The sequence below is a fragment of the Pleurodeles waltl genome, chromosome 4_1, assembly GCF_031143425.1.
Source record: "Pleurodeles waltl isolate 20211129_DDA chromosome 4_1, aPleWal1.hap1.20221129, whole genome shotgun sequence".
Classification (NCBI taxonomy): domain Eukaryota; kingdom Metazoa; phylum Chordata; class Amphibia; order Caudata; family Salamandridae; genus Pleurodeles; species Pleurodeles waltl.
Genome location: NC_090442.1, coordinates 975,142,740 through 975,156,488, shown reverse-complemented (window position 1 = coordinate 975,156,488; position 13,749 = coordinate 975,142,740). Strand labels below are relative to the sequence as shown.

The following is a 13,749-nucleotide window of genomic DNA, read 5'->3' as shown; positions in this document are numbered from 1 at the left end:
GTATCTTAATGGAAGAGAAGGCCAGGTTCGATTTTTGTAAGTGTAGTAAGTAACCCACTACATCCTTTGGAGATGCGTGTAATGGTTGAATTTGATTATGATGGCAGTAGCAAACAAACCTTTTCAATTTGCTTGCATAGCAGTGTCTAGTGGATGGTCTTCTAGCTTGCTTTATGACTTCCATACATTCTTGTGTGAGGTTTAAGTGTCCGAATTCTAGGATTTCAGGAGCCAGATTGCTAGATTCAGCGATGCTGGGTTTGGATGCCTGATCTGTTGTTTGTGTTGTGTTAACAGATCTGGCCTGTTGGGCAACTTGACGTGGGGTACTACTGATAGGTCTAGCAGTGTTGTGTACCATGGTTGCCTTGCCCATGTTGGTGCTATCAGTATGAGTTTGAGTTTGTTTTGACTCAATTTGTTTACTAGATATGGAAGGAGAGGGAGAGGGGGAAAAGCGTACGCAAATATCCCTGACCAGTTCATCCATAGGGCATTGCCTTGAGACTGCCTGTGTGGGTATCTGGATGCGAAGTTTTGGCATTTTGCGTTCTCCTTTGTTGCAAATAAGTCTATTTGAGGTGTTCCCCAACGTTTGAAGTAAGTGTTTAGAATTTGGGGGTAAATTTCCCATTCGTGGACCTGTTGGTGATCTCGAGAGAGACTGTCTGCAAGTTGATTCTGGATCCCTGGAATAAACTGTGCTATTAGGCGAATGTGGTTGTGAATTGCCCATTGCCATATTTTTTGTGCCAGAAGGCACAGCTGTGTCGAGTGTGTCCCCCCCGTTTGTTTAGATAATACATTGTTGTCATGTTGTCCGTTTTGACAAGAATGTATTTGTGAGTTATGATTGGTTGAAATGCTTTTAATGCTTGGAAAACTGCTAGTAGTTCGAGGTGATTTATATGCAGCTTTCTTTGATGTACGTCCCATTGTCCTTGGATGCTGTGTTGATTGAGGTGTGCTCCCCACCCTGTCATGGAAGCATCTGTTATCACGTATTGTGGCACTGGGTCTTGGAAAGGCCGCCCTTTGTTTAAATTTATATTGTTCCACCATAGAAGCGAGAGGTATGTTAGGCGGTCTATCAACACCAGATCTAGAAGCTGACCCTGTGCTTGTGACCATTGTGATGCTAGGCACTGTTGTAAGGGCCGCATGTGCAACCTTGCGTTTGGGACAATGGCTATGCATGAGGACATCATGCCTAGGAGTTGTAATATCATCTTCGCCTGTATTCTTTGTGTTGGATACATGCGTTGTATAATCTGTTGGAAATTTTGAACCCTTTGTGGACTTGGAGTGGCTATTCCCCTCGTTGTGTCTATTGTCGCTCCTAGGTATTGTTGTACTTTGCACAGCAGAATGTGTGATTTCGCATAGTTGATGGTGAAACCGAGTTTGTAGAGGGTTTGTATGACCTGATCTGTGTGGTGTGAGCACCTTGTCAGTGAGTCGGTCTTGATTAGCCAGTCGTCTAGATACAGGAATACGTGTATTTGCTGCCTTCTGATGTGTGCAGCCACTACTGCTAGGCATTTTGTGAAGACTCTTGGTGCAGTTGTTAAACCGAACGGCAATACTTTGAATTGGTAATGTATTCCTTTGAATACGAACCTTAGGTATTTTCTGTGCGACTGATGTATTGGTATGTGGAAATACGCGTCTTTGAGATCTAAGGTTGTCATGTAATCTTGTTGCTTCCTGTAGCGTGACCATGTGAAAGTGTTCTGATTTGATGTATGTGTTTAGTGTTCTGAGGTCTAGGATTGGTCTCAGTGTTTTGTCCTTCTTTGGTATTAGAAAGTACAGTGAGTAAACCCCTGTATTTGTTTGTGTATCTGGTACCAGTTCTATAGCGTTCTTTTGCAGTAATGTTTGAACTTCTATTTCTAGGAGGTCCGAATGTTGTTTTGATATATTCTGTGGTTTTGGTGGTATGTTTGGAGGGATTTGTAGAAATTCTATGCAATAACCATGTTGGATAATTGCTAAGACCCAAGTGTCTGTTGTTATTTTCTCCCACGCTTGGTAATACGGACTTATTCTTCCCCCCACTGGTGTTGTGTGGAGGGAATGAGTGACGTGTGAGTCACTGTTTGGTTGTAGGTGTTTTGGGGCTTGTAAATTTTCCCCTGCCTCTAGGGAATTGTCCTCCTCTGTATTGGCCCCGAAAGCCTCCCCTTTGGTACTGTCCCTGGTAGGTGGACGGTGTTGAATGTGAGGTACTGGCTTGTGTGGCTTGACCCCGAAACCCCCCTCTAAAGGTTGTCTTGCGGAAGGTGTTGAAAGTGCCTCTGCTCTGCGGGGAGTAGAGCGCGCCCATGGCTTTTGCAGTGTCAGTGTCCTTTTTTAGCTTCTCAATTGCCGTGTCCACTTCAGGTCCGAACAATTGTTGCTCATTGAATGGCATATTGAGCACCGCCTGCTGTATCTCTGGTTTAAAACCAGATGTTCGTAGCCACGCGTGCCTTCGTACGGTTACTGCCGTGTTAATTGTTCTTGCTGCTGTGTCCGCTGCGTCCATAGCGGAGCGTATCTGGTTATTGGAGATGTTTTGGCCCTCCTCAACCACTTGTTTCGCCCTCTTTTGTAGTTCTGTGGGTAGATGCTCAATGAGGTGTTGCATCTCGTCCCAGTGGGCTCTGTCATATCGCGCTAGGAGCGCTTGAGAGTTAGCGATGCGCCACTGGTTTGCAGCCTGTGCTGCGACCCTTTTACCGGCTGCATCGAACTTGCGGCTCTCCTTATCCGGGGGTGGTGCATCGCCCGATGTGTGAGAGTTTGCTCTCTTGCGAGCTGCCCCTACCACAACCGAATCTGGTGGCAGTTGTGAGGTGATGAAAGCTGGGTCTGTGGGAGGTGCTTTATATTTCTTTTCCACCCTCGATGTTATTGCCCTACTCTTGACAGGCTCTTTGAATATGTCCTTTGCGTGCCTTAGCATTCCTGGGAGCATAGGCAGGCTTTGGTAGGTGCTATGTGTGGAAGAGAGGGTGTTGAAGAGGAAGTCATCCTCGACAGGCTCCGAGTGTAGAGACACGTTATGGAACTCCGCTGCTCTAGCCACCACTTGTGAATATGCTGTGCTGTCTTCTGGTGGTGAGGGCTTTGTAGGATACGCCTCTGGACTGTTGTCTGACACTGGGGCGTCGTATAAGTCCCAAGCATCTTGGTCCTGGTCACCTTGGCTTAAGGTGGTGTGAGCTGGTGAATGTGACGGAGTCTGTGCCAGTGAAAAGTGAGCTACAGGTGGAGGAGAGGGTGGCGGAGTTACCTTCTTCACCAGTTTGGTTTGTGGTGCTTGTTCTTGTTGGAATTCAAGTCTCCTCTTCCTCCTAATAGGGGGAAGGGTGCTTATTTTCCCTGTCCCACTCTGTATAAAAATCAGTTTTTGTGTGTGGTCCACCTCGGTGGAATGTAATTCCTCCTCGAATCTATGCTTTCGCATTTGAGAGGACAGTGATTGTTCCTCTGAATAGGAACCGGTAGTTGGCTCGGTTGCGGGTCGTTTTGGCACCGAAACTATGTCCACGCTCTTTTTCGGCTCCGAGGCGACTTTTCTCTTTTTCGGAGTCGAACCCTCTCGGCGTCGATCCTCCTCGGTGCCGCTGTCTCTGCGTCGAGCAGCTTCGGCTCCGCTATCTCGGCGTCGATCTTTGCCGGCAGCACTATCTCGGTCCCGAGATGGCTGGGTGCCTGTGTCTCGACCCGAGTCGGACGATCTCGGCACTATTTCGGCCTTCTTCGGTGCCGATGGTCGGTCACCGATTTTATGGGTTGAGCCATGGCCTGATGGCAGTGGCGTCCCCTGGGCCTTGTCAGTTTTCTTATGTGCTATCTTCGACGTCTTACTCACTGTTTCATGGTCGTCGAATTCGTCCGAGTCCGATTCATGGATCGAGAAGGCTTCTATTTCTTCTTGTTCCTCGAATTCTCGGTGTCCTGTCGGCGTGGACGCCATTTGCAGTCTTCTGGCTCGTCGGTCACGGAGCGTTTTTCGGGACCGGAACGCACGACAGGCCTCGCAAGTTTCTTCCCTGTGCTCGGGCGACAGGCACAGGTTACAGACCGAATGTTGGTCTGTATATGTGTATTTGTTGTGGCATTTAGGACAGAATCGGAACGGGGTCCGTTCCATCAGCGTCGATGTCACACGTGGTCAGGCCGACCAGGCCCCGACGGGGGATCGAAAACTACCCCGAAGGGCAACGGAGATGTTATCGTTTGGATTCGATGTCGATGATATCTAACCCGATCCCGAACGCAACAATACCGACGTAATTTTCCGATTTTGAGCTAACTTTCCGTTCCGAAACCCGGAGCGAAAGGAACACGTCCGAACCCGATGGCGGAAAGAAAACAATCGAAGATGGAGTCGACGCCCATGCGCAATGGAGACAAAGAGGAGGAGTCCCTCGGTCCCGTGACTCAAAAGACTTATTCGAAGAAAAACAACTTGTAACACTCCGACCCAACACCAGATGGCGGGCTATGCACAACATGTGTATCTACAGCGACAGATGCCATCGAACACAGGGTTTTGGGAAGAAAGATTCATGTAATTTTCAGTAAGATAAGGTGGGCGTGGGAGCAAACATGTCTGTTTTCCAGCAACCTGATGTACTGATGCATTGACAGCAGTGGCACAGATTGATTGAAGTTTTCTTTTCACATCTCGATGATAAACAATGTTGCATCATTTAAACCAGATTTTTAATAAGACAGACAAAATTATGCTCAGGTCAGACTGTCCAGTGTCTGATCACATCAGGGCACATGTCCTAAAAAGAAGTAGTGGGGGGACTGGCCAAGTTAGACAGTATACAAGTGACATCATGGCACGCGATATCACAGCATATGACATAATGCTGTGTGGCTTCGCAAGAGACATCACAGGAAGTTACATCTCAGAAAGTGGCATTACAACCCACAACCTCACAGGAAGTGGCATCACAATGAGTGATACCTGATCTGATGACCTCACACGTATGTTTCGCAAGTCTATAACAAGTACGCACATTTGAGCAAATTACCACATTTAACTAATGAGATTTGGGGTTGTGTCAAAAAAGTGACACAACCCAGACACAAAATCTGGGCCTCAATTTCAACATTTAATTTTTAAAAACACTGCCACAAAGAAATTGACACAAGGAGAAACCTGGCAATAAACCTGTTCTGCTTAATTGTTTGCAAAGACTGCATTTAAAAAAATCTAATGGGGTTAAGGCACCTGCTTCAGAGATCTTCGTATGCCCTCTAAATCTTAGGGAATAATAATAAAGTTAAGATAACTCTGGGGATTAACACATTTTCTGGAAAGATGTATCATGTCTAGTCCCAGTTTTGAATCAAAGAAGCATAGAGGGTTAATGTGTCTCCTGCAAAGCACATCATGACAGATTTTTGTTTTATGTAGATAGGTAAGCGGGCTACTGCTTTTAACACGGAGATTCTATTGTTACTTGCAGTTCATAAATTGTAATGCTTCTATTATAGCAGAGTGAGCTATGAAGGACATGTGACTCATACACCTTGTAACCTTCACTACCTATGTATCACATTCTGTACATAGATTTACGCATATGATTTATTGTTAATGTATAGTGTGTACATATGATAAAGTGCTCTGAACCCCTGCATTGGGATAAGTAGCACTAAAAAAGAAAAAAATAGTGATATTTAAATTGCTATTTGTACATACAGGAACTGACAGGCATATCTGACATTCTTACTATGCATGCATATCTCCTATATGCAGGGATCAACCCAAGTCGAAAGGGTGCCTCTCAAGTACCTGTGAAGTGATAAGCTGTGGCTTTGTTTCCATTCCACTGCATTCACAGGAGGGTGTGAGGCTCCAGATAGCTCCAGCGAGAACAAAAAGAGGCCTGATGGCAACTTAACTATTGCCTTTTTTTGGCACCAGCTCGAATTTAAAATAAAAAAGCCAAGTCACCCCTGCCTGCAAGTTGCTGCTCAGAAGGCAAGCAGACAACGTGCAGGAGCTGCTGAATTAGTTGCGGTGTTTAAACATTACACCGGGAGGAGTTTAGCGTATTACAGGGTGGCACAACTACTTCGCAGGGTGGACGGTGTCCACCTTGTGCAAATAGCGGCTGGACGCCGTGTAGCAGCGTGTACCCCAGACTTGTTGCCTAGATCACATTCTGACAACTTAACCGATTTTAACATCAGAAATAATTTGATTTTGGAAATAGTTTATGTAATTTTGCCTGATTTTTCACCTTACATCAAAAGATGTCTCCACCATCGAGACTGGCAGAAAAGGGCATCCTTGTTGGCAGAGTTCAGAGAGAGGCCAAGGACTGCCAGGGTATGCATTGCTGATGTTTCGGAGCAGATTTGGATCACATTAATCACACAATATCGGAAATGTGCATTGCTGCAGTGGATGGAGGCCTCCAGGGCTCTCGATTCAGCATCTTTCACAACCACCACTTTGGACGAGATTCAGATTGAAGTGCATGCTAGAAAAATAAAAATACCCTCTGCTCTAGCGCCAAGAGGACCTTTGGGCGATGGGTGCACAAGCACTTTGGTGATGTTACACCAATCTCACTTGAGAAAACTGCGGAATTAGGATCCTGCAGAAGGATTGCTTTGCAACCAGAGAGGCTGCCTGTGCATCTGGCCCCCTTACCTCAGCAATGTTTTGCTTCTAATGACGGTGTTTGGACAGGAGAACCACAGTTTTAGAGCGTGTACTTAAGAGCAATTGTCTGTTAAAACGCAAACGTAAGAGGATGACAAAAAGCTGCTTTTCCAGAACTCACAACTTTACCTACAATGCAGGAGGCTTATATAGTTGTTAAAATTATTGCAGAATTATTTTATTTGCATCAAGTTAAGTCCTGTAATCTTCGTAAAACAGCTGCTCAGGGTTCTTTACGTGAATTCAGTCCTGAATGCCAACCCTGCCCAGTCTGATTCCACCTCGAATCTCTCTGTCCTCACTCTAGGCTCCTGGTCTCTAGATCTCCCCCGCGAGATGTTTCTATCCCCGTTTTCTCCCTTTATTTTATTTATAATTTTAGATCCCTCAAACTTGATCATCATCCTTCTGTCTTCCTTTTCTGTCTCTGGCTATGGTTCAAAGTGTGATAGTGAAAAATGAGTCTGTCCACAGAAAGGTGTGCCGGTGCCGACCAGCCCCGCACATAGAGGATTATAGGCTACAGGTTAGAAAGCTTCCCGATACTTCCCTGCCCTCCCGTTTACCCCACACCTATGGGGCTGACCTAGGCTGGACAGTATGACTGAGAACCCTACTTAGAGGTTGGTGGACAGGATACTTCACCACAAATGTGGCGGACATCCCGTTTCCTGCATCACAAGTGCATTATAGCCAGTGGTTTAAATGGGTCGGTACTGTCTGGTACGGAGTACCCGCACTTCTCTTTTTCCAAGCACGGATTATAGCCTATGTGCTTCTAATCCGGAGGACAGGCTGCCAAACTCTAAACATGTCCCTGAGTCTCCTCAGCTTCATCGCACGGTTCTTCTGCTTCTACTCTACGACTGTTAGTTAGGAAAGTTACTGCACCTTCACATCCCTGGTTGGTGACTTCAGCAAAGGGGTTGTCACAGCGATTGCACTGCCGGCCTATGACGCCAGGTTTACAGGGACACTGGCCCGTCTCCATGTCGCAGCCACGCAAGTGGGAACCCGACGGGAAGCAGTCACAGGGGAAGCATGCGTCACTGCCTTGAGGCCGGTAGTAGTTATCCTGAAAAGACAAAGATGTGTACTCAATAATTGATACCAAGGAATATTTCAAAACAGAACAGCAACAAAATACAAAAAAATAATAAAGATGAATGAAAATTAATTAGCTTGAGCTACACCCCGGCATGAACAGGTTTGCTTTCTAAATCACTAACTTATTAATGGCATTTTTAACAAATAGAAGCAGCCTATGAGCTGCCAGGGGCTCCTGTCTCTTCCTACTTCAGACACCATGTGGGAACTTCCTTTGCAGCCTACTTGGCATGCTGGTCATGCCACTGGCGTGTCCCTAGGTGTCCAAGAGGATGAGCTGGGAGAAGGGAAAAGGGTTTCACTCGTCCGTGTACCCCTGGTACAAGGTTAACATCTTGTATTACCTCGGAGTACCGTACCCTGGATACACACACATCCAAGTCCATGGAGCAGCAGTGTACACATTCCTCCTGGGGAGCACCCGTGAATCACTCTCTGCAGCTAATGAGTGGTCTTGATAGGGAAATCTCATAGCTTCCCTGCCCCGAGGTAGCCTGCCTAGGCCTGCTGCAGCAGGCCTCCACCCCAAAACATCTCCATGGGCCCCGCTGGGACTATCTCGCAGACAGGACAGCAGCATGGATGTGGTGCTGCTTCATCCCAGCCACTTTTGGGTCACTGAAGGATTTAAATATCAGGAGGAATGGGAGCCAGTGCCTGTACCTTAGTGCTGTGGAATGATGGGAAGAATCTAAACGGGCGCAGTGGTGTGTGAGGCTAGTGAATATTATCTTTATTTCTCCAGGTGCATTCTGGAAATGGCTTTTGTGAAGACCTTCGGGCCTAGAGTCAAGTAGTTGTTACTGGACTGAGGGTACACTTGATAGGTGACTTGCAACGTGTGCATAGTTGGGTTTAACTACTTTATTCGAGTTAGTCCCCAAAATATAGTCGGGAAATTGTGCTGCGTAAAAAAAGATTTACTCAATTCTAATGTATCTCAGTGACTTTTTAATTTGCCTATGTGTTAGAACGATGGCCGTATAAATTCATATTTCTAATCAAGGAATGCAGTGTCCTGTGGACAGAAATAAACTGCGAAAACGATCATTTATAACTGTTAGAACTAGCAAAATTTCTACATAATAATGTTTTGGTAGCACAAAGGTGTGTGTTCGGTGCAAGTGTAAAATACATTACGGCCAATTCACAGAGGGATGCAAGACTGATCATACTTCGCTTTCCTAAAATGTACCCCAATACAAAGATTAAAATAAAAGAATACTCATAATATGGGCATTGGGGCCAAATCACAAGAGCCAGTGGACATTCAAAGCGACAAAACCTGAATGAGAATGAATAACAACCGGTTGCATAAGACTGTAGAAAAGACTGCTCTTAGACCCTATTAGCAATCTTCCTAGACACACCTTTTACAGTGCCCCCATAGGTAATATGAGCTTTGACCTCCTGTTCTGTTATAGTAGCCCATTGTTCACTGAAAGAAAGCATTCGACGCTATAAAGGCCTCTCCCTGACTGGAGATATTGGTTTTAGTCGGATGCAGTCCTTAATAGTGTTTATATTTTTTTGTCTGGTTAGCCAAAACCTTTCAGTTTTACTAAAATAAAATGCATAACACAAACAGTTATAGAGGCTTCCGGCCAGTCTTATTCATCCATTGGTCCGTTAATGCGTTATTCAATTTTTTTTCTGCCCACTACAGCATGGGGCAGTGGGTCAGCCCATTTCCGCCTCTGGCTAACTACACTGTGAGTGATGGTCTTCTGCTGCCCTTAGGATGTCCGCATACAAAATACTTCCCTTCAATCCCATGGACTAGTACAGCAGGTGTCTTTTAGGGCTGGTGAAACTCCAGCAGATTGCCCAACAATAAAGTTTGCAAAAAACTTGGTAAACAAAAACAAGCACTGACAAAACAAACTATCAGTGAACAACCGATCTATTGGCTTTGCCAAGGCTTGTTTAATATGGGTACTCATGAAACACTGTTGAAAAGGGGCCAGTGAAGCTATTCTAGGAAGTGAAGGGCATTAACACTATTTCTTGGTCCTCTGAGTTGCATGGTTTGGCACATTGTATCCCTGCATTCTGAGAAGCGGGAGGATCGTTCCTCAAGAGTTACAATAGTCGATGGGGACGTAATGCCTGGTTTTACAACGGTCCTCAAACCAAGCTTTGAAGAGGAGATCACTTGGGCTTCACCTCCATTGAAAAGCACACGTCGTTACTGGCTCCATGGTGAACGCAATGTTCAGGATAAACACCATCATTTAACCATCACATTTGCCACTTAAATACTAGCTAGAACGCCCGCCATGAATGGCATTATTCATTTTGGGCATCTCCAGCTTGGAGGGTCATCTATTGCATCTGCATTTTACTTCAGTTCTGCTGGTTTGCTTTATCCACTCTACCATGTAGACATTGGCCACACTGACCGGTACTAGACGTCACCTCAAGAACAGTGTGGAACTGAAGTACTGATGGACGGTGCTCCAAATACAACATCGTCAATCCCGGAGGCAATTCATGAAGCTGGCTAAGGAGCTGATGGCCGGATTGAGCTTCATTTATTTTAGTAAAGTCCTCTAGGCTAAATTTTAACAACCGCAAAGTACCTTGAGGTGCAAAGAGCGAGGCACAATGTGAGAGGACATGTGGATATGGCGGAAGCAGATCCAGAGCATGTGCTCACTGTGACAGTCAGTAGGTCTGACAGGCTAGTCTTCAGGATTCCACAGACTCCTAAGGTTTTGTTATTTATTGTATAGGGGACAGGATACCCAGTCAAATTGCGACATAGATCCCATACTTTTGCCACTTTTGTGATGTAGTATCCTACCAACCAAAGCCTAAGTAAGACTGTAAGACCGAGAGAACACTGAAGGTGTCAATCATGTTTCTCATCAATTGTAATGTTCCTCTGAGCACACGGCTGGTGTACTTGCTTACCTTGCACCGGCACTCTCCGTTGGTTTTGTTGCAGTCTGGATCAAACCCTTTGCTCACTTCACAATTGCATGGACCACAAATTGGGTTTCCCCACCAACCCCGCGGGCACGGCAAATCAATCCTAGACAAAATAAACCATCCTGATTATTTGTTGTCAATGCACTTGATGCATCGATTTTTCTATATTGAATCCTCTTACGCCTCATTTTAAATCATATAATTTATGTATTTTAGGACAAAGACAAAAAAGATAGTAAGAACCATCAGCCACTTACAAACTCATTACGCCAAACTTATCATACCGTTACGTGTTTCTTAGAAATAAAAATTCTGTGCATGACAAACTCTTGGTAATACTTATAGCCGTTTCAGATTTTCAGCACATAGTTCTAAACATTCCCTGAAAGAGGTTAGTTAGGTGATGGTAAAAAATACATAATTTTGTCCATCATCAATAAAAAGCAACTTTACTATGAGTCTACTTCATATTGTTTGCTTTTGTAAAATTCTTAAGTGTCTTTCCACTGCTTATTTTTATAGAAGACCCACTGAAATGCACAAACTACACATTTCCAACATTTTCATACGTTCATGGAATAGTGTCACATGAGTCGTAACACATCAGTCATTCAATCACAAAGTTAGTTTTCTTCAAAGAGCAGAAGAGGGTTGCGAACTTCATTCCCCTCTAGTGAGCTAGGTACATCTAAGCTTTGGGTGCATGTTGCATCAGAGTGTAGAAGTAGCAGAGACAGGGGACACTGTACATTTAAACAGGACACATTCAGCTTTTAAACAGAGCAATTCAATTCTAATTCTACTTAAAATATGGGAGTGGTTTACTTTGTACAGCTCAGTTTTTAGATACCACTCTACATTTTCTCCTCTCCGGACAGAAACTTTGGGCCAATTACTATGAACGTATTCTGTAAATATTTAAACAATTGAAAAGAGGAATTAATGGAAGATATATTTAAGCAGTAATGGTTTGGTATGAGGCTATTGAGGCTTAAAGATCCTCAGACACAGTGTCCTAAATATAATTTACAAAAATATTTCTAAATTGAAGTTAATAATAGTGAATCTACATTAAATGAAACTATTTTTGTAAATGATATTTAGGACGCAACATTTATGGCAGAGGATATTTTTTTGTTATATATGGTCTGAAACACAAAAAATGGAATAGCGCTCCGGCCACTATTTCTGATGTGCACATTGAAATGCTTTGACGCCTTTCCTCATAGCAAATCTGCCCAGGATTTCATTAGACTCAAATGAAGATGAGGAAGTTGCAACTTAGACAGGCCACAAGAAGTGGGGAGTTATGACCATGTTACTTCATCATATTTCTGGAACTAAGGTCTTGAGAGAATCAAATGGATAACTAACTGATAAACAGAGATAAGCATCAGGGAAAATCATTGTGAATAACCTACAAAAAACGTAGAGACATTCAGTGTCAAATGGCAATTTGGATAAGTAAGGCATAAAAACAGCTTAAAGTATTAAACAGGGCAAGTGGAAACATGGGAAAACATATGTTAATTAAAAGTGGATGAATGGACAAATGAGCTGTCCAAACCTACAACAATAAAAAGATGTTCCTTAAAAGTGAGGAACAAACTGAATTTTGATGATAAAGTCTGTAAATAGGTGTTGGTCTTCTCTGCTTAAAAGTATTACGTAGCTGATGTAAAGCAAAGTTTTGTTAAGTTACAGGTGCAGAAGCATAGTGTAATTACAGAATATTTAATAGTGAAGCTGGTATAACTAAACTGCACAGGGATGTGGTTGCCTGCAGACTCCCGGGCTGCCATTCATGTCGTAACTGCCCATATCCCAATGCGACTAAGCATAGTGTTGTGGATAAAAGACCTTGCGGGATTCCTGGGTATTTGAGAATGGCTAACCTTTTTCATTGATGAGACTCCTTACATCAGCCTCAAGTCAACTGGTATTAGTAATCAATTATTTCAATGCTTCACGGTGGTCATACTATTCTTTTGAGTAGCAGGACATGTGATTAAAGTTCTTTTGTTTACAGTGGAAGTGTTTTTACCTGAACTAGGTGAACCTTAAGAGGGAAGGGATGAAACAGAACAATACCACACGTACTAGATATGTGCACACGCTGTCTAATGTTTATTGTGGGTCCAGTTTTAGTTGGAACTATGGAAGTGCTATGCGATGTTTTCTTACAATGAAAGTCTTCATCTCCCACTAAAGGATCTAGATAAGTTGTATTTGTGATAATGTCTGGAAGGATGATCTGCTGGAGACAAGATGTGCCTAGTATGAAACTGATTTATAGGCAAATGAAATGCATCAAGGACAGAACACACTTAGGTATGCCTTACAGAATCAGAGGACAGGCGGGGATAAAGTGAGAGACATTTAAGGAAAAGCAGCACTAGGAGCATTCAAAAGTTGGGAAAGCAAGAGACAAAAGCAGCGTAGCATCTGGTCGATTGAGGAAATCATGTGAAAGGTTACAAGCAAATCTTGGGTACAGTGCCTTGTCAGTGGTACCTCAGTAGCTTCATTAATCACTGATTGGAGCCAGACACGAACTTACGGTGCGAAAGAGTAACAGGAATAGCGCAGCCCTTGGGCTTTAAGAATCAAGTTTTAGTTGTGTGGGGTCTGTTCCCCGCGCTTTTCTTAGTCCCCGAGTAGGCAGTAGGAAGCTGTTTAGGAGCTAATAATTTGAAAATGGTAAACATTCGGATAAAGAAGTCCCTGATCTCACTTTGACTTCCCTTAGGATTTTGTTTGATTATGCATGTGCATGAACTGCACATATTATATGGTTGCTTACAATAGGAAAAGGGTATCAATCAGCCTTTATTACATTTATTTCTGTATGTTGAAAAGTGAGCACCAACATCTCTAGGTAAACTATACCTAAAGGAGCCTTAATACAATACCAGTCAAGGGAAATAAATGTTTAAATTGTGGACCACCTGCTGGGACAAAGAAAGTGCCCTTTTAATGTCCTATCATGAGGTTTCAGTAAAGAAGAATGGATGGCCCTACCACAT

The 13,749-nt window shown here is 43.9% G+C and overlaps 1 protein-coding gene across 3 annotated transcripts in view; it reads right to left on the bottom strand.

Annotated features, from left to right (window-relative positions):
• CELSR1 (cadherin EGF LAG seven-pass G-type receptor 1) overlaps window positions 1-13,749 on the bottom strand; it is a 393,160-nt gene that overhangs the window by 87,074 nt on the left and 292,337 nt on the right. For all 3 annotated transcript variants that reach the window (XM_069229728.1, XM_069229729.1, XM_069229730.1), the window contains exons 14-15: window positions 10,706-10,826; window positions 7,574-7,757 (exon numbers count right to left, since the gene is read on the bottom strand). In XM_069229728.1, coding sequence (XP_069085829.1) covers window positions 7,574-7,757; window positions 10,706-10,826 — 305 coding nt within the window. The remainder of the gene's footprint in view (window positions 1-7,573; window positions 7,758-10,705; window positions 10,827-13,749) is intronic.